The 19,210-nt window shown below is 36.5% G+C and overlaps 1 protein-coding gene across 2 annotated transcripts in view; it reads left to right on the forward strand.

The window, feature by feature from the left end:
• Positions 1 to 19,210, forward strand: part of LOC138839051 (WD repeat-containing and planar cell polarity effector protein fritz homolog) — a 260,737-nt gene that overhangs the window by 223,826 nt on the left and 17,701 nt on the right. The window contains exons 15-16 of one of the 2 annotated variants that reach the window (XM_070038707.1): positions 5,418 to 5,580; positions 17,869 to 17,957. In XM_070038707.1, coding sequence (XP_069894808.1) covers positions 5,418 to 5,580; positions 17,869 to 17,957 — 252 coding nt within the window. The remainder of the gene's footprint in view (positions 1 to 5,417; positions 5,581 to 17,868; positions 17,958 to 19,210) is intronic. The other variant, XM_070038706.1, reaches the window with a different exon arrangement.

Consider the following 19,210-nt stretch of genomic DNA (forward strand, 5'->3'; position numbering starts at 1 on the left):
GGAAATAATAGGATCTGATGGGGCATAGGATAAAGAGGGCAGTACCCACTCTAGTTCAGCAGACAACTGTTCTTTGGAAATAGAGGAGAAATGCTGCCAAGTAAGTTTTTGAAAAAAAGTAAGCTAAGGTTCTAGATCATATGTGAAATTTACCAATATTTAAGTGTTGGTGAGTAATTGAAGTACATTCTTAAATACTGTAGGTCAGACATCTGTTAACTGATTTTGGTACATGGGACTGTCAGTTTAGGAAAAGAAAACAAAGCAAAGAAGTAGGTAATTCATAGTTTCTATAAAATTTCACTAATGAATAAACTACCATACAGAAGATATATATACATATACCACAGATCAGAATGACAGACAAATACAAAATACTCACCCAAAGCTATAAAATATACATCCTTATATGTGTACCCAGAACATTCTCTAGGAATGACCATAGGAAGTCAATAAATAGGTTGTTTTTTTTCCATGTGGTATTGAGAGTACAAACTAAGCCTCAGGTATACTAGGCAAGTGATCTATCACTGAGTACATCCACAGCCCTAAAATCTTCTAACAAATTCAAAAGGATTGAAAATGTGTATCTTTTCTGATCACAGTGGAATAAACTAGAAAGCAGTAACAAAAGGAAAACAGGAAATCCACAAATACATGAAAATTAAGCACAAAAGAAATTAGAAAATGTTTTGTTTCACTAAAAATAATGCAAAGAGAAAAGTTGAAGGCCATATGTATCAATAGGGCAGAGCAAGCTGGTAGATTAGAGCATCCTACATTTGGTGGCCTGATTGAGAAGAGTCAGTTAGAGAGAGAGAGAGAGAGGAGAGAGAGAGAGAGTATTAGGAATTGTGAAGAGGTAGTTAAATACTTGAAAAGCACAGAAAAAAGGAAATTGACAGAGAAAACTAGAAGCCATCTGAAGCTCTGTCTACCCTATCCAACAGGGAAGGGAAGCCAAAAATACACTTACAAGGTAAGCCAGAAGGTCCTGGCACACACTGACAATTCTAGCAGGAGGATTATCCATACCTCTACAAGCCTTAGATCCAGTACAGGGATTTGGTCAGACAGTATTGTCTGTTCCTGTGTAGAAGGCTAGCTTCAGTGAAAAAAATGACATTCTGCTGTTCCACTTATTTCTGGTTGCTAAAACAAAGCATTATCTTGAGAGAGGGCTCAGTGTTTGGGAATGAGCTGTATTAGGGGGTTGGTAGCAAGGCACAGTCATGGCTCGGGTAGTTTTGGTATACCCTGCCACAGTGTCTGGATAGAAGATAGTCATGGGAAGGGAGAGCATGTGGTATGGACCCACAGAGGTTCAAGCAGTGGAAAGCTCAGGCAATGAATGACCTAGTAGTTGGAGGACCTGCCTCCCTGGTGAGGAGCAAGTCCCATCATCTAAGTGTTAAAAGGCCAAGGGTGATGTAGTATATGGTCTCTAGAGCCTGATTCTTGGCCACATGGGTTGGCTGCCAGATGGGTCCAAAATCTCTGAGCCAAGACCCTCTGAGTCATGTGATTTCCATAATCTACTCACTCTCAAAGGAAGCTAACTACTGGGCAGGTTCTGAAAGCACTGAACCCATCTCTGGGAACTGCTTCCTGTGGTGTGTTGTTGTTGTTCTAAGGGACAGAGAGCCCTCAGTTTATGTTCTCCAGATCATTCAATTTCCATCTCCCTTCCACAGGACAGTAGACTGCTGGGCATAGTCTAAAAACACTAAAACCTGCCTCTGGGAACTGAATTGCACGTGTTAGCTGCCAGGTAGGATTGAGAGCTCCAAGCCCAAACCTTTCACATCAGATGGTTTCTACAGCCTCCTGACTCCCATAGGGAGATGACTTGCAGGACATAGCCTGAAAGCACTAAGAACCACTTCCAGGAACTGTAATGCGTTTGCTGCCAAGTGAGACAGAGAGCCCTGTGTCTTAGCCAGCTGTGTCTCCAAGTGCACAATGAAGACAAGCTACTATAGGGAAAACATGCCAGAAACAGACAGCCAGCCCTTCTACAACAGACTCTGTTAGTTTTCCTTGATGTGAGCAGTGCTTTGGATCAAGTATGCTACCCTGACTATATCAATGAATACTTAACTATTGTGCCATACCCCAAGTCCAGTGGTGAGAAATAGTATGTCAACCTTCTACTATAGAGTCCTGTCTGAAACTAAGAATATATCAACTGAAAGACTAACAACCAACAATTTGGCCTCAGTTACACAAATCTGAATTGCAGAAATACAAGAAATACAAGAAAACAAGATTAGACTCTTCTGTGAAAACAACACTAAGGATACCTAAAAATACCAAATACTAACAATATTGAAGTAGATGAAATCACAAAGAATTCAAAAAAATCAACAAATTTTAAATGAGCTTGGATAAACACAAAAATCTACAAATGAAAGAAAGATAATGTAAGACATAATACAGTAATTTTAAAAACATAGAAATTCTGAAGAAGAAAACAAATTGAGATTCTTCAGAAAGCTGAGCCAGGCACCAGTGCCTAACACCTAAATCCTACTTAGTCAGGAGGCTGAGATCTGAAGAATGAGATTTAAAACCAACACAGGTAGAAAAGTCCTATCCCCAAACTAACCAGCAAAATGCTAGACCGGAGGTATGAATCAAGTGAGCAGAGCATCAACCAATGAAGCAAAGCAATAGGCCTTGTGCAAAAACAACAAATTCAGTTGAATGTGTCCCCAGCAGACTAGATAAAAAAAATCTGTATTTGAGACAAGTGGATATATTAGTACATTCATATAAAAAAATAATTTTTAAAAATACTACTGGAACACAGAAGACCCTTCAGACACCATTAAAAGTCTAAACCTAAGCCTGGTGCTGGGTGCTCATGCCTGTAATTCTAGCTACTCAAGAGATTGAGCTATGAAGATCGTGGTTTGAAGCCAGCCAGGGCAGGAAAGTCCCCATGGGACACTTATCTCCAATTAACCACTCAAAAACCAATAATGGCACTGTGGCTCAAGTGGTAGAGCACTTGCCTTGAGCACAAAAAGGCTCAGGGACGGCATCCAGGCTCTGAGTTCAAGCTCCACAACTGACAAGGAAAAATGAAGTCTAAATCTGCAAGTCAAGGCATAGAAAAAAAAAAAGGTGTACTCTAAAGGCATAAAAAAAACATACTCAAAAACATACCAGAAAATTTTTCAAGAGGAAATAGTCATCCAGATACAGGAGGGTTTTAGAATATCATATAGACAAGACCAGAAAAGAAAGATAAACATCTATAAAAATACAGGAAAGACAAATGAAGAGCAGGAAAGAATCAAACACTTCAAAACAACCAAATACCAGGGAATACTGCATAATTTTTAATAATAATTCTGGGTGTTAATGCTCTCAACTTTTCAAACAACACAGACTAATGAATTGGATTAAAAAACAAAACCCAACTGTTTGTTGCCTATAAGAAATGGAAGAAATGGGCCTCACTAGTAAAGACAAACACAAGTTAAAAAGGATGAAAAGGATTTTTCATGCAAATGGAGCCCAAAAGCTTATATACTCATAGCTGACAAAACAGACTGTCAGAAGGGATCAAGAGAGTTAATTCATAATGTTTAAGAGAGTAATCCATCATACTGATACAGCATGTATCTGTAAATATATATACATGCAACTTCAAAGCACCCAGTGCCAGAGAATTAATACTACTAGAAAGAAGAGCACAAGTAGACTCCAACATAGTTGGTTATGTTAGTACCCCTAGTCTCAACAATAGATTAGTCATCTAGATCCACACACACCTCCAAAATCAACAAGGAACATCAGAAATAAACAACACTATACAGCAAATGGATTTAATAGACATCTACAGAATATTCCAAACAGCTTCAGCATAAGCATTCTTCTCAGAAGCCCATGGAGAGGTCTGCAACATAGACCATATTTCAAGACATTATGCAAGTCTTAGCAATTATAAGGAAATTTAAATAACTTCCTGAATTTTATCAGATCATAGCAGAATAAAAGAGAAACTATAGAAAATAGAATTTCACATAATCAATTCCACTTACTAGGTTATATTCAAAAGAACTTAGAGCAGACTCTTAAGTAGATAATCGTACAATCATGTTCATAGTTCATAATACCCAGGTGGCAGAAGCAACTGAAATGCCCATATATAAGTGAATGGATAAAGAAAATGTAGTATATATATATATATATATATATATATATATATATATATATATATATACACACACACAATGTAATATTAGTCTGCCTTAAATTCTAAATCCTATCACATAGTATGATGTGGATAAAACTGAGGGAAGACATTATATTTAGTGAAATAAGCCAGTCACAAAACGAAGACATTTTTTATACAAAGTATCTAAATTTATCATGTTTATATAAACAGAAAATAAAACGGTGTATTAGGGACAGCAAGGTGGAGGAATGTTTTTTAATATGTGCAATTGTGTATCTTTAGCATTGCTATCCAACCCTCACACATTCTGTTGTGTCAAATATTAATGTTTTCTTCTAGCTTGTTATGTCATATCTCCTATAATAAATTGTATGTTCACAGTTGGAAAAAAAGGAGGAATGATTAATTGTTAATAGATGCAGTTTCAGTTTTGCAAGATGAAAGAGTTCTAGACATGCTGCACGACAATGAATGTATTTAACAGTAGTGAACTGTACATTTGAAATTAGGGATGGCAAAAATTAAGTTCTGTGGTTTTCTTGCTACAGTTATTAAACTGACAGATATTGTGGTCCACAGCCTTCTTGGATTTTTAAGAAGCCTTGTATTTCTGACAATATATACATATTTTTATAATCTCTATTTCAAACAACTTTTTAAAGCATTTACCTGTCAAAGTGGCTAAGGTGTCTCTACAGCTTACATCTGTATGATATGGAAATACACCCCTCTATATATTCTTGATAATGCTGGTTGAAAGCAGTGATTGTGATTTGCCTACAGTGTGCATCGTCCTGGTTTTATCCCGAACACTAATTAACAGTAGTTGAAAAATATTGAGCAACAGCTTTTCCTCTTCAAAGTGTGTATAATACAGAAGAGTAAAATTGACTTCTACAATATTCCAGAAATAAATTGTGTGACAGTATAAAAAGATTTGGTTAATAAAGTGCTTACAAAAGCATTATGAATAGGCAAAAGTATAAATGAATTTTTAAAAATCTGAATCTGAAATCATGATGTTATCAACTCTTTTGTTGAAGTAAGTATAAAAATGACTGAAGTCATGAGGGACTGGGAGTTTCATTATTTTAATTGTGTGCTACATAGCACGTTGACAAGATAAAGGAAGAATTCCATTGGGATGTATGAAGTTTTTCTGTAATCATAACATATGTAGGAGTTAGCTGAAATTGTATTTGATCCCTGTCTTAATCATTTTTTACAGAACTCTTGGGGCCTTTGGACAGAGGGGATATGCTAAGTGATGCTTTTGTTGGACTGTCTTTAGTTCCTCAAGGGGAAGAATCACTTCCAGATGATCTTCCTTCCTTTGGATCTGTCCACAGACATATTATTCAGCAAAAAACACTGAATGGTTCTTCTAACAGGTAAGCTATGTTGAATTGAAAATTTATTCCATAAAAGGAAGTACTTTGTATTCAATACTTTAAATACCATGCTCAACTAAAAACTAATAGCTAAGCAAGAATATTTGAAAATGCCAAGGAAAAAATATGCATTTTTCTCCTGGCTAAGACTTTGCAGTAGTTAGGTAATGCCAGAGCAGGCTTAATGCAAGCAGAACTGAACATAAAAAGAGTACTGTTAAAATGAATGTTCTTCTAGAAATTACTGTAATATTTGTTATAGTCTAGTTATATTTTCCTGTTAAATTCTAGGACTGTTAGACTACCTTAAATGAATATTAATTTTTAGGATATATAACTTAACTATGTTTCCTATTCGTTTTGAAATCTGATAAAAGAAAATTTAAAGATCCGTCTTGCCACATGGGGTTAAGAAAAAAATGGATATGAAATTAATACATGATTGTTATGTAGAGTGATAATTGCAGCACTATTTTCAGAAATAGTATTATTTGTTACGATCATTATAACATTAACTAAGATATAATAATGCTCAAACATAGTGTAATGTACAAGATAATAAGTCTGCTAGGGTTTGTGAGCCATGTGAACATTTTAGTGACTACTCAATCCTGCTGTTCTAGTATGAAAGTAGTCATAGACAAGAATGGGCAAGAATAGTTATGTTACAACAAAACTTATGAAAACAGTGGTTCAAACTTGACAGATTATATTTTACAGATGATCCTAATCATATGTACTAATTGTGGAAAGGCTGGATTTGAAATTCATGTGTATCTATTATACACATATTTTTATAATGTTCTTGAGAAAAAATGCTTCAAATCACATAAATTAACAGTAAAGAGGATCAGCATTTCCAAGTATGAGTGTTTATTTAGATCCTCTCTCCAGGAAACTATTATAAAACTGTACAAACCCTCTCCTTTCTGGGCCCTGGAAAGCAAAGGCAAGCAACAAATAGAGAAGCATTTATTGGTTAGAAAAACTGCTCAATTTCTAGAAATAAACTAGAGTCTATGAAAATCCTGCTGAAGGCAGTTCTTATCTTCCTCCCAAGCTTAAGCTAGTTCTTCTACCAGTTAAGATTGGTTGTGAAAGCCAACAGCTGACTGAATGTGGGGCTGAGTGTGGAAAAAACCTTGCTTGCCATTATTGTCAATAAAAGCATCAAACTCACTGCCAGTGAAATTAGTGACAGAGTTAATAGGAAATGACCAAGGAGAGCAACAATTCTGATCTCCTGATTGAGCAAGTGGCTGAATGACAGCTAGTCAAAAATGTAACAGACAGAAAGAAGAGAGTCAGAAGGGCTAATTAAGCCCTCCACAATTTCCTGATGAAGCTATATGACCTCGCATTTTTGGTGTTTTTTTTCCTAGATGGACTCAACTTTTCAATTTGGAGGGGGGTTTTCCATCCTATTTTTAATTATTTTGAATTTGGGACATTTTCTTCAAGTCATGCTCAGGTGCATAGTTGCCAAGCAGCTCATTTCTTCTTAATCATTTTTTTCTTTTTGTAATACTAGAGATAGAACTTGGGGCCTCATGCCTATTAGCCAAGTACTGTACCATTTGAGCCATACCCCAGTCCCTCATTCCTCCCTTTAGTTATGTTCTGTATTATTTATAGAAATACTGGGAGTTAGAAACATAGGCAACCAATATTATCCTTAGCCATTTTTGCATTTTACTTCTTTAAAAACAATTTTAGTGAGGTGTATCTTGCATGAACTATAAAATTCCTCTATAAGGGTACTTGATAAGCTTAGAAAGTTATATGAAAATCACCTCAGTTCAGTTTTGTGACATTTCCACACAAATATTTCCATGTGCCTAATTTTATTCTCTACTCCAACCTAAGACAACCACTCTGTTTGCTGTTTCTAGAAAAATTTTATATACATTTCCATTTGAAGGCTATTATGAATAATTCTACCATAAGCCTTCATGTCTGAGTCTTTTGCAGAGATATTCTCACAAAATAAAGGGCAGGGAAACGAACGCTCAGCATATCATACAGTGATTGAACACAGTTGGTAATAACACTAGATTGATTGACATACTCTCACAGCAACTGAGTTGTATAATACCTGTATAGGAATTTATAATTTTTTAAAATTTGGCAGCACTAAGGCTGAGCTATGCTTCCAGCCCTGCTTTCTACTGGTTATTTTCAGGAGAGGGTCTTGCTTCCCATCATAGCTAAAATCACTTCACTGGTCCAGCTTCCCAGCATGAAAATGGAGTCTTGTGATCATTTTCTGCCCAGGATCTACAATTCTCCAGTTCTCAACTTCCCAAGGAGCTTGGGATTACAGGTACACACAATAGAAGGGATCTCATGAACTTTTGTGTCTTGGCTGGCCTTGAACTACCACCCTCCTATTCTCAGCCTCAAAGTAGTTAGATTAGCAATGTGAGCTACTGGCACCTGGCTTTTTTCTTTTGATTAAAAAAAAAATCTGTTGTTTTTTGAACTATACTTGGCCACAACTGAATGTAATAAATCCACAAATAAGATAGACTTACAGTAGTCAGCTGTTACTGTAGCATAGACAGATATGAATGGGCATGGATGTGTCCAATAAAATTCCATTTACACAAACAGGCGACAAACCACTTAACCATGGAGGAATTTTAAATCATGAAACTACTTTTTTGGTTGCTTTGTAAGTTAAATAATGTCCTAGGTAAACACTTATTACCACAAATGGCTAGTACTAGACTTAGAAATCTGCAGCATGCAAATTTTATACAAAATGATCTGTGCAACAAAGCATCTAATTCAGATAGTTCTATAAATCCTACCAAACCTTCAAAGATCAGATATTTCTAATGTTCTGGAAAATATTCCAAATCATTCAAAAACAAGGAAGGACTTCTCACAGTACAGAAATATCCCAATATCATTCATAAATACTCATGAAAATAAGTTTGTAAATTTTTCCTTTGTCAGCAAGAGTCATTATTACTATCTGCATACAACTTAAGGTATATTTCTATCATGTAAATTGTACTCTTCATCCTTATATTGTTAAAAATGTATTATTATAGGGGCTGCGAAGGTGGCTCATTGGTAGAGTGCTTGCTTTGCAAGCATGAGGCCCTGGGTTTGATTCCTCAGCACCACATAAGCAGAAAAAGCCAGAAGTGGTACTGTGGCTCAAGTGGTAGAGTGCTAGCTTTGAACTGAAGAGCTGAGGGACAGCGAACAGGCCCAGAATTCAGGCCCCATGACCAGATTCAAAAAAAAAAAGTTTTATTATATATTACAAACACAGAGCTCATTTAAGAATTTTTTGCTAAAGACTGTCAAGACTATACATATGAGCTGTAATGAATGAAAATACATCTGAAGTATAAAAAAATTTGCTGTCCCTGAGCTCCTCAGCTCAAGGCTAGTAAGTGCTCTACCACTTGAGCCACAGTGCCACTTCCGGCTTTTTCTACATATGTTTTCTGAGGAATTGAACCCAGGGCCTCATGCATGCAAGGCAAGCACTCTACCACTGAGCCACCTTCCCAGCCCATAAAAATTTGCATTATTTCTATGGATGTGGAAAATACCTTTGATTAAATTCAACTTCTGTCCCTGATGAATGCACTCAAGAAAAAAGAAACTGGAGAATACTACTAAACATATACACACACACACACACACACACACACACACACACACACACACACACACACACACACACACACACACACACACACACACACACACACACACACACACACACACACACACACACACACACACACACAACTTAATCCTAATGCTGATGTTTTTCTAAATGGAGCATTTCCATGTTGGCAGCCATTGTTTCAGCTACTTTTCATCATTATTCTAGAGGTGGTAACTGACTGCACAAATCATCTAATAAGGGCTGGCAAACTCACCTACATGCCAAATTTAAGCAGCTTGCTGCCTGTTTTGAACATAAAATTTTATTGAAACATAGCCATACCTATTGGTTTAATGTGTATGGTTTAGTAATAGAGACAAAGACTAAAATAAATTGCTGTCAGGCCCTTACATAAGGGTTTGCTGCTTCCTTGGAGCAAAGATACAAGAATTGGTGAGAGCTGGGCACTTGTGGCTCACACCTGTAATCCAAGCTACTTAGGAGGCTGAGATCTGAGGATCTTGGTTCAAAGCCAGCCCGGGCAGGAAAGTCTGTGAGACTCTTATCTCCAATAAACCACTCAGAAAACTGGAAGGGTGCTGTGGCTCAAGAGGTAGAGCATGTGCCTTGAGCTGAAGAGCTCAGGGACAGCACCCAAGCCCACAGTTCAAGTCCACGACCAACAAAAAAAAAAAGAAGAAAGAAAGAAAAAAGAATTGGTAAGGAAATAAAAGCAGTAAAACAATCTGCTTCAAAAGTCATGGATTCATTGTTAAAACTAAATCAAATACTTTAAACCTGAAAGAATTTTAAATTGACACAAGTAAATCAAATGTCTTCATATATGCAAACAAATGTATTACAGAGCCAACTGTTAGAGAAAGCCTCATTTACAATGTCAATGAAGAAATTGACATACGATTAAGTGTAACAAATGTGCAAAGTCTACATATAGAAAACTTTAAAAACACCCTGAAAAAATATAAATTAGGCTTAACAAATAGAAAGACTTGGGATAGAATCACTTCCTGTTATTAAGACATCAGTTTTTCCTATTTTATTTTAAAAATTTAATGTGATCCCAACAAAAATACCAACAAACTTTTATGTACTTAGACAAGTTAATATTAAAGTTTTTATTTTAAAAAAATACCAAGGGAAACACAAAAAAGAGAAACCACTAGCTAGATCTTGATCTACTAGAGATTTTTTTAAAAGCACATCATAAAACCTTTAAAACTTATGTCTCATTTGTCATTTTATTCACTGTGTGACTACTAGATTAATACCTACTTCCTCATAGAGCTGTAATGTTCATTAAGGCAGGCACGTGACCACCATCATAATGTCTCCAAGCCATACCACAGTGTCTGATAATGGCTGTCACATATTAGGTAGGGAATATATTTATGCCACTTGCTCTCTTGGAAGTTTGAGAGCATTGTGAAAGGAATGCTATGAATAAGAAACAAACTCAAATATGCGCAAGCTGGGTGCTGGTGGTTCACGCCTATCATCCTAACTACTCAGGAGGCTGAGATCTGAGGATCACAGTTCACAGCCAGCCTGGGCAGGAAAGTCCAGGAGACTCTTATCTCCAATTAACCACTCAGAAAACCAGAAGTGGTGCTGTGGCTTAAGTGGTAGAGCACTAGCCTTGAGCTGAAGAGATGAGGGAAAGTGCCCAGGCCCAGAGTTCAAGTCCCACAACTGACAAAAAAAAAGTGTATAATAATGGTAAATTTTAGAAGAAAAAAATAATATCTGAACAAAGAAACCTGCACTGGGAAGGTTATATTTGAGTTAAAACCCAAATGGCTATTTAATGATGTGAGGTGACAAGAACTCCAAGGAAAGAAACTATACATGTTAAAGGTGGAGATAAGTTTGAGAGGTTCAAGTAGCATCCAGTGTAGCTACACTGTGCAGTAAGTGTGGTGGAAGAGCAAGTAAGTTACTTAGGACCTTAGTAGACCATTCAATTGGTCTTCATTTTAATTTCAGCAAGAAGTTACTGTAGAATATTAGAGTATGTGCTAGGCAGAAAGGCCTCCTATATATTTATCTCTATGAATATATTAAAATTATATTGCAAAGAAAAGTTAAGGTAGCAGATAGAATTAAGGTTGCTAATCATATGACTCTGAAACAGGGATATCAACTTGATTATCTAGATATGAGTAGTGTAATCCTTAAATGTGGAAGAAAGAAGAGTCAGTGTCCACAATGAGTCAATGTGAGAAGAACTCAACTCATGGTTGTTGGTTTTAAAAATAAAGGAAACATGAACCAAAGAATGCAAGTTTTGTCTAAAAGACTGAAAATAGTTAAAGTAAGTATTAGATGTACAAAAGAATGGCATCTCCCAAATTAAAGCACTTATTTGCAGTTCAGAACAGTTTTTTTAGTTGCTATTATATAAATTGACAAGGTTATATATATATTCATAGGAAAATTTTGTATTTTTGTCAGTAGTACTATTATTTAAATGGTTTTCATTCTTTGGATCTGGCTGCCTGAGATGCTATTCTTTATATGACATTATCAGTATTGAAATGGTCCTTCATGTTTTTGATGTGACAACTAAAAAGTGGTACACAACTCAAGCATAGTTTAGAAGAAAAATTCACAGCGTGAGAAGGGCAGTATATAAGTAAAATAATTGTACCAAATCTGAAGTAATATTAACTACCATTAGAAATGGTCCTGTCCTATACTAGTTATATTTCAAATAATGCATTTCTGTAGTTGTCTCAACTTTCTCATTTGTGTTAGATTATCTGTCGAAGTCTAAAGTTCCTTGCTATATTTTCAGCAAACTTATCTACCCTGATATTTACTGTCATAAATTCACTGCAATACCGATTAGTTTTCTGTTGTTGGTTTTTTTGTTTGTTTGTTTGTTGTTGTTGTTTGGTCATGGAGCTTGAACTCTGGGCCTGGGCACTGTCCCCTCAGCTCTTCAGCTCAAGGCAAGCACTCTACCACTTGAGCCCCAACACCACTTCTAGTTTTCTGGTGGTTTATTGGAGATAAGAGTTTCACGGACTTTCCTGCCCAGTCTGGCTTTGAACCGCGATCCTCAGAGCTCAGCCTCCTGAGTAGCTAGGAATACAGGTGTGAGCCACCAGTTCCCAGCCTGATTAGTTTCTTGCTATTTATTATAAATCTGAATTTATACCTAACAGACTCCAAATTAAATACTATTCTGTAACAAGTTGTTAAATTTTGAGTTGATTCTATGGATTCATGTCTTAGCAATTTTTCTTTAAGTTGGGACAGGCAAAAGATACTCATTAATTCAGAATTTAATATAGCTGATGAAAAATTTCAGTGTTTACAAAACAAAGAAATTGTCAACAGAATGCCTGGCAATAGACTAACCAGAAAAAAAAATTACAGCCTATAATTCATGAAGATTGGCTGAAAACAAACTGGTCCTGCCAACAGAAAATCTGACAATTACTCTGTTGTCTAATTTGGCTCAGCCTAAGTTGACCTTGTTTATTCATCTCAGTCTTTTAATTCTTGTTAACTTGGCATGAAATGAGAACATATGGCATATGTGTACGAAGTCCATTTCTGCATCTTAAACCAAAATAAGTGTAACATACAGGGCATTTCCAGTGTATTGAGCTCTTGTAGTAGCTTAGACATACCTGGTTGCATTCATCTTAAGCACATAGGTTTGCATATAAAAAGGGGAAACTCCCTAGAGACATATATTTTCCAAATCTTGGTATATGACTAAATCTGGCCAATTTTAAGCATGTTTCCAAAGAAGCTAGACAATGTAAAGCTCTTTTCAAATATAAAAATAAAAGTCTGTATTGGAAATTTATCAACCAAAAGATATAGGCTTTCATCACACCTAAGGCAGTTTAAGAATGCTAATCGAGAAAATGTTAGAAATTGGAAATGAAGAGCAAAAAAGATTATTTCCACTTTTTTTCCAGCCTCATTTAGTCTATTTCTTAATTTCTAATCCACTGGAGTTTACTGAAGGGAAGATACTTCATCGTTTTAATATGACAAGGAGCACTGTAAGGAAATGAGTTTCTTCACAGATCCCCAGCTCTTTCATGGAACTGCAGTTGTTTTGGTACTAAAACTAGACAAACAAGAATGTAGAAAGTCAGAGCCCAAAGTTTATTCATTTTTAAAGAATAGTGTTTTGAATTAGATTGTATCATTTTCTATTTTTAATTCAAATGAAAAACAAGGAAATGTAATTGCATATGTAAAGTTTTATTTATATACTTTAAAACACTTAAACCTTTATCAGTGAACTCTATATGACATGTCCTCCACAAGGCTTAGAGCATTCTGTCATCTCTGCCAAATGAAGGGCTAGTTCATCATTAATACACATATTGTCAGTTATTTAAATACCCAACATACCAATACAAATATTTGGAAACAAATGAAAATTTCATTGGTCAAATAAGGAAATGTTCTGTTTCAAAAATAAAATATATTTTCATTGTAGATGAGATAAAAGTACCTATTTGCCTCTTCTGATCATCACTGTTTTCTTCTCTCTGCAATATTCTTTGAATCTAGGTTCTCATAATTTTCTGCATTAAGAGTGAAGAAAGCTGGGCACTGGTGGCTCACACCTATAATCCTAGCTACTCAGGAGGCTGAGATCTTGAAGATTGCAGTTTGAGGCCTAGACTCCATTTCCAAATAACCAGCAAAAAGCAGAGCTAGAAGGGTGGCAGTAGGTCCAGGAAGTGTGTCCTACAGGTGTGACGCCCTAAGTTCAAGCCCAGTACTGGGAGGACAAGGAGAAAAAGATTAAGAAACTAAGGCTTCAGGGAAGGAATGGTGAAAAGCAGAAAACAAACTAAAAAACAGTGTCAGTAATATACATACACAAAAATTGTAACTGTATAAGAAACAGGTAGTTTGGGCTTTGCTATTTCATGCACAACTAAAAATAGAACTGAAAAACAGACTGAAATATCTTCTATATATACTTCAGGTCCCCAGAAAAATCTCCTCACTAGGCTAAAAACATGCTGTAAGCATCATATAATAGTTTTTCCTTTTACAGACATTATCCATTTACTATGGTTCAAGGTAGACGAAGTTGTTTTTATTCCTCTTACTAGAGGTAAATTGCATATCTGCAACATAGTATCCACACTTCTCCTACTTATGAATTGTTTTTCTTTTGCTATATATGTTTCTATAAACTAATACGGGGAACTTGTTGCTTTGTGTCAAACAATACCAACGATGTGCTGTGGGTTTCCTATTACATCACAATATTAGGTGCATATGTTTTAGTGAGGCTAACGATGATCACTATAAGGTTTCCCATCATCCTTTTTGAAGCCTCCTGTTTTGGATTTTATTGATGGATTTTACCTAAATTATTAATAGCATTGTAAGATAGCACTTTTCTAATTCCATCATTCCTTTCATATTTATGAGCTAGAATTACTGCATCTGTAAGGCTTGTTGAGCGTAAACTGCCACGTGATTCAGGCAGAAAGGAAAACAAACTGCAGGCCCGCCCTCAGGGAGCAGCCCTGGCTGGGTGGGTGGCAAGCAGGGCAGGAGGAGGTGTGACAGGGGCGCCCCGGGATAACCTCAGAGAAAGGGGCGGTGACTGCCTCCAGGCGTGCCCACCACTTGGGTAACGCAGGTGCTGCGTGTAGACTTCCTGCGTGGAAAACAAAATGGGGGCGGAGGGCTAGTGTACACTGGCACGGAGACAAGCTGAGCTCTTTCCAGCAGACATAACGTCCCCTTCTTTTGATAATTATAGAGGGAAGTTGATTCTCTCTGGCTAGGGGTAAAAGGTGGAGATGTACTGCTGCTTGTGCCTTCTCCGGGACTGGACAACAACCCTGCCTCTACCCCTAATGTCCATGCCCCTTGCAAGCAGCAAGTAGCCAAAGAGGATCCTCGCCCGCCCGCTTATAACTACCAAAAGCCTGGAGTGTCAAAAAGCCCCTCCCCCTTGCTCTTCACCTGCCTGCAATCACCGACTGTGAGTCAGCGAAGGACCCCAGGTTCTGAGGTCACTTCCTCATCTGCTGAGGAATAGCACTGGTCACGTCTCCCTTGAACAGTGAGGGGTTCCCCAGGCTCCGAGATTACTTCCGTATCTGCTGTGCCCGCCTCCCATCTTTCCCGATATAGTCAGGCTCACATCCCCTCCTCTTTTTCAGTGGCCTCCAACTCCTCTGGTCTGCAGTTTACCCTCCCCATAATAAACTCTTTTCTGCCTGAACCATGCAGTGGTTTCCTTTCCAGCAAACCTTACAGTATACAGAAAAAAAAATGCTTATTGACTATCAAATTTGGTTAGAAGGTAAATGCTTGCTAATTTCCCTAGATTTATCAGTTCTCAGAGTAATAACCTGTCAGCTCTTCATTGACACTTTATTCAAGGAAATAGGTAGCAGGAAGGACCCTATGGATGTCTAAAGCATATTTGAAGTGTTTCAATCCATTGTGGTCAAATTTTTCTAGTGGTCAAATTTTGTAATTCAATATAAACTTTTTAAAAATAATTTTTCAAGTCATTTTAACAGCATTTATCAAAAGTGAAAAAAAAATGGTGATTCACACTCATAATCCTAGCTACTCAGGAGGCTGAGCTCTGAGAATTGTAGTCCAGTGGCAGCCCAAGTAGGAAAATCTGTGTCTTTCTCCAATCAATGCCAGAAGTGAAGCTCTGGCTCAAGTTGTAGAGTGCTAGCCTTGAGCAAAAAAAGGTCAGGGACTGTGTCAGGCCCTGAATTCAAGGCCCAGGACTGGCAAAAAAGCTAGGGGAGTGGGGGCAGGTGGGGGGCAGGGTGAGAACATGGTAACTCTAAGCTTGATTTTTGTAATATATGTAGAAATGTCATAAAAATGAACACTTCCTATTGAAGCTCATTAATTTTTAATACCCAGCTCAGAGAATCATTTTTCCATAATTATTTCTCTTAAAAACTTCATATATAATTTGGAAGACGGTATCCATAAAAGAAACTTACTCATTATCTGACTTTTGAAATGTAATCCCTCTGTACAGCACCTTAATAACAATAACAGTGTATTTTAAAAAACTGCATATATAGAATATTTGTATGTTAAAGCTGAATTTTAGTCCTCTTCAATACTATGAACAATTTACAGAGAAAATGAAGTTAGGAATAAAACCTTTGTCCCTCTAACTCTGAATGAGAAGAAGCAGGGTGACAACATGGAAACTATACTCTGAAGAAACAGAATATGGAGTATTAGAAAACATGACAGGATAGCTAAACTGCACAGAGAAACAAAGATGGGAGAGAAAAGCAGAGAAAAGAGTCCATAGCTCTAATCCTGCCTCCCAAGAGCTGAGGGAGTTGAAGAAACAAAGACAAGCCCGCTAACCCTCAACAAACTGGAAATTTTAGCTTTGGTATAAGCCCACACCTCCTGCAAGCCTAACCATAAAAGAAAATATAGGCCATTTGCCTTGATGCACATACATGCAAAATTCTCGATAAAATTCTTGCAAACAAAATTCAACAGTACATTAGAGGATCAAACGGATGTCAATCCAAGGATTCAAGAGTTACTCAGCATATGCAAATCAGTAAACATAATACAGAAAATAGAATGAAGGACAAGAGTCACATGATCATCTCAATATACACAGTAAAGCCTTTGACAACAAACATCTATCATGATAAAAGTTTTGAAGAAACTTAGTAATACAAGGAATATACCTCAACATAACAAAAGCTATCTGCAGCAAACCTATAGCTAATATCATATTAAATAGGAAAAAACTAAAAGCATTTCCTTTAAAGTTAGGAATGAGACATAAGTGTCTCTCTCCACTCTTATTCACTATACTGCTTGAATTCTTAGCCAGAGCACTAAGGCAAGAAAAATAGTCAAGCTTATCTATTTGTAGAAGATAGGATACTAACATACAGTTCTCAAGAATAAATGCATCTTTAATCATAATGGAAACTCAAAGCAACATGGATGGAATTCCATCTCATCCCAGTCAGAATGGCTATTTTTGTTTTTAAATGCTGTTGAGGACACAGGGAAGGGAACTCTTACGCACTGTTGGCGGGAGTGTAATTTAGTATAGCTAATGTAAATCAGCATGGAGGTTCCTCTAAAACAAAAAATAGAATTATCCTATGATTCCAGTCTGCCACCCTTGGGATATATCTGAAGGATTACAAGTCAGCATATAGTAGAATATCTGTACACCTATGTTAATAACACCTCTAGTCTCAATAGTGTAACTATGGAATCAGCATAAGTGTCCAAGTGATAAATAAAGCATGAATGAATAAATGTATATACATAGATGATTTCACAGGAACACAAAAGAAGAGGTTGATTATGATAAAAATTTATTATATCTGTAAAAAAAAATCACTAGCAAAGGATGTATGTAACTCAATGATATCCTGCTTGCCTAGCCTGCATATGCAATCTTAAGCACTGCAAAATTAATTTTAAAAATTCAAATATAAGATAGTTGAAAATTTCAGGAGACATTTTAGATAGTTCTGTTAGAAAATTGGAAATTTAAAAATATTTAATACTTTGCTTATACATTTAATGTTACATCTATAACTTATATCTAACCTTAAACTTCTCTTAATCCTTTTTCATATTAAAATATTCCTACCCTACAGACAGGTAATTGACAGAAGAAATGAACAAGAAAAAGACATCTGTGCTGAATCTTTGAAGACCTGTAATACAGAAGGTAATGGAATTCAAGGTACCCAGAATATTCAAAGTATAACATTAAAAATTGTATAAGAACCGTTGGTAAATAAATAAAAATAAGAGCAGTCAGTATAGGACTACTTTTGTTTGATATAATATAAAATTCAAACTCATGATTATAAATGAGTCTAGATTTTAACTTTTTTTTTTTTTTTTTTTTTTTTTTTGGTCATGGGACCTGAACTCTAGGTCTGGGCACTGTCCCTCAGCTTGTCAGCTTAAGGCTAGTGCTCTACCACTTGAGCCATAGTGCCACTTCCGGCTTTTTCTGCATATGTGGTGCTGAGGAATTGAGCCCAAGGCCTCATGCATGCTAGGCAAGCACTCTACCACTGAGCCACCTTCCCAGCCCCGAGGCTAGATTTTAATGAGCATATAAAGGAATATGCATTTGGAGAGTTTGTTAAATTATTGATTCTGATTCAGTAGGAACAGAGTGGTACCTATGATTTTGTGTTTCTAAACAACTCTCAGCCTGTAAATAAATAGGCTTTGGGAATCACTGAGAAAAATGGCAATTTTTTGCCCAACTTAGCAGTAAAGAAAGTAATATACATAGAAAATACTATAACAAGGAAACCATGTAATATACTCCTCAAAATTGGTACCAACAAAAAGAAAAGCATGACAAGCTAATGATAATCACTCCAAGCCTAGATCTAGCTGGCCTAATAAAGATCAGTACATTCTCAACATTCAGAATAAAATAGAGGAGCACTTTAGGAGATAAAAAAGACAATTATGTTGATGACTGTCTGTGAAAGAAAAGTATTTCGTGCTTTGGCGTTTTCATTAAGTCTTCTCTCTTTCCCCTAAAGATGAGTCCAGCTTGATCTACTCATTCTCTCCCCTTTTCTTTTTTCTAAAGCCAACTCTGGTCAACTGTTACCTTAGTCCATTTTTCTTTTGCATTAATAAAATGTGTAAAACTAGGTAACTTGTAAAGGAAAGAAGTTGATTTCTGGAAGATAGAAGTCCCATACCTGGCAGCTTCATCTGGGAAATGCCTCCTGCTCTAACAGCCTCATTCTGTAACAGCCTGCTCTCATAGGAACCATCCAGTCCCATGAAGATTGTATGATTCCTTGGCTTATATCCCACCACTTCTCAACACTGTTATGAGGGGAGCAGAATCTCAGTGTGAGTGTCAGAAGGTTCAGACCATAGCAACTGTTATAAAGACTGAAATTCAGATTTTGGAAGAGAACAGAGTTGGGTATGATTATGCACACTTGGGACCTCAAA

The sequence above is a fragment of the Dipodomys merriami genome, unplaced genomic scaffold, assembly GCF_024711535.1.
Source record: "Dipodomys merriami isolate MVZ:Mamm:240054 unplaced genomic scaffold, mDipMer1.0.p SCAF_290, whole genome shotgun sequence".
In the NCBI taxonomy this organism is placed as follows: domain Eukaryota; kingdom Metazoa; phylum Chordata; class Mammalia; order Rodentia; family Heteromyidae; genus Dipodomys; species Dipodomys merriami.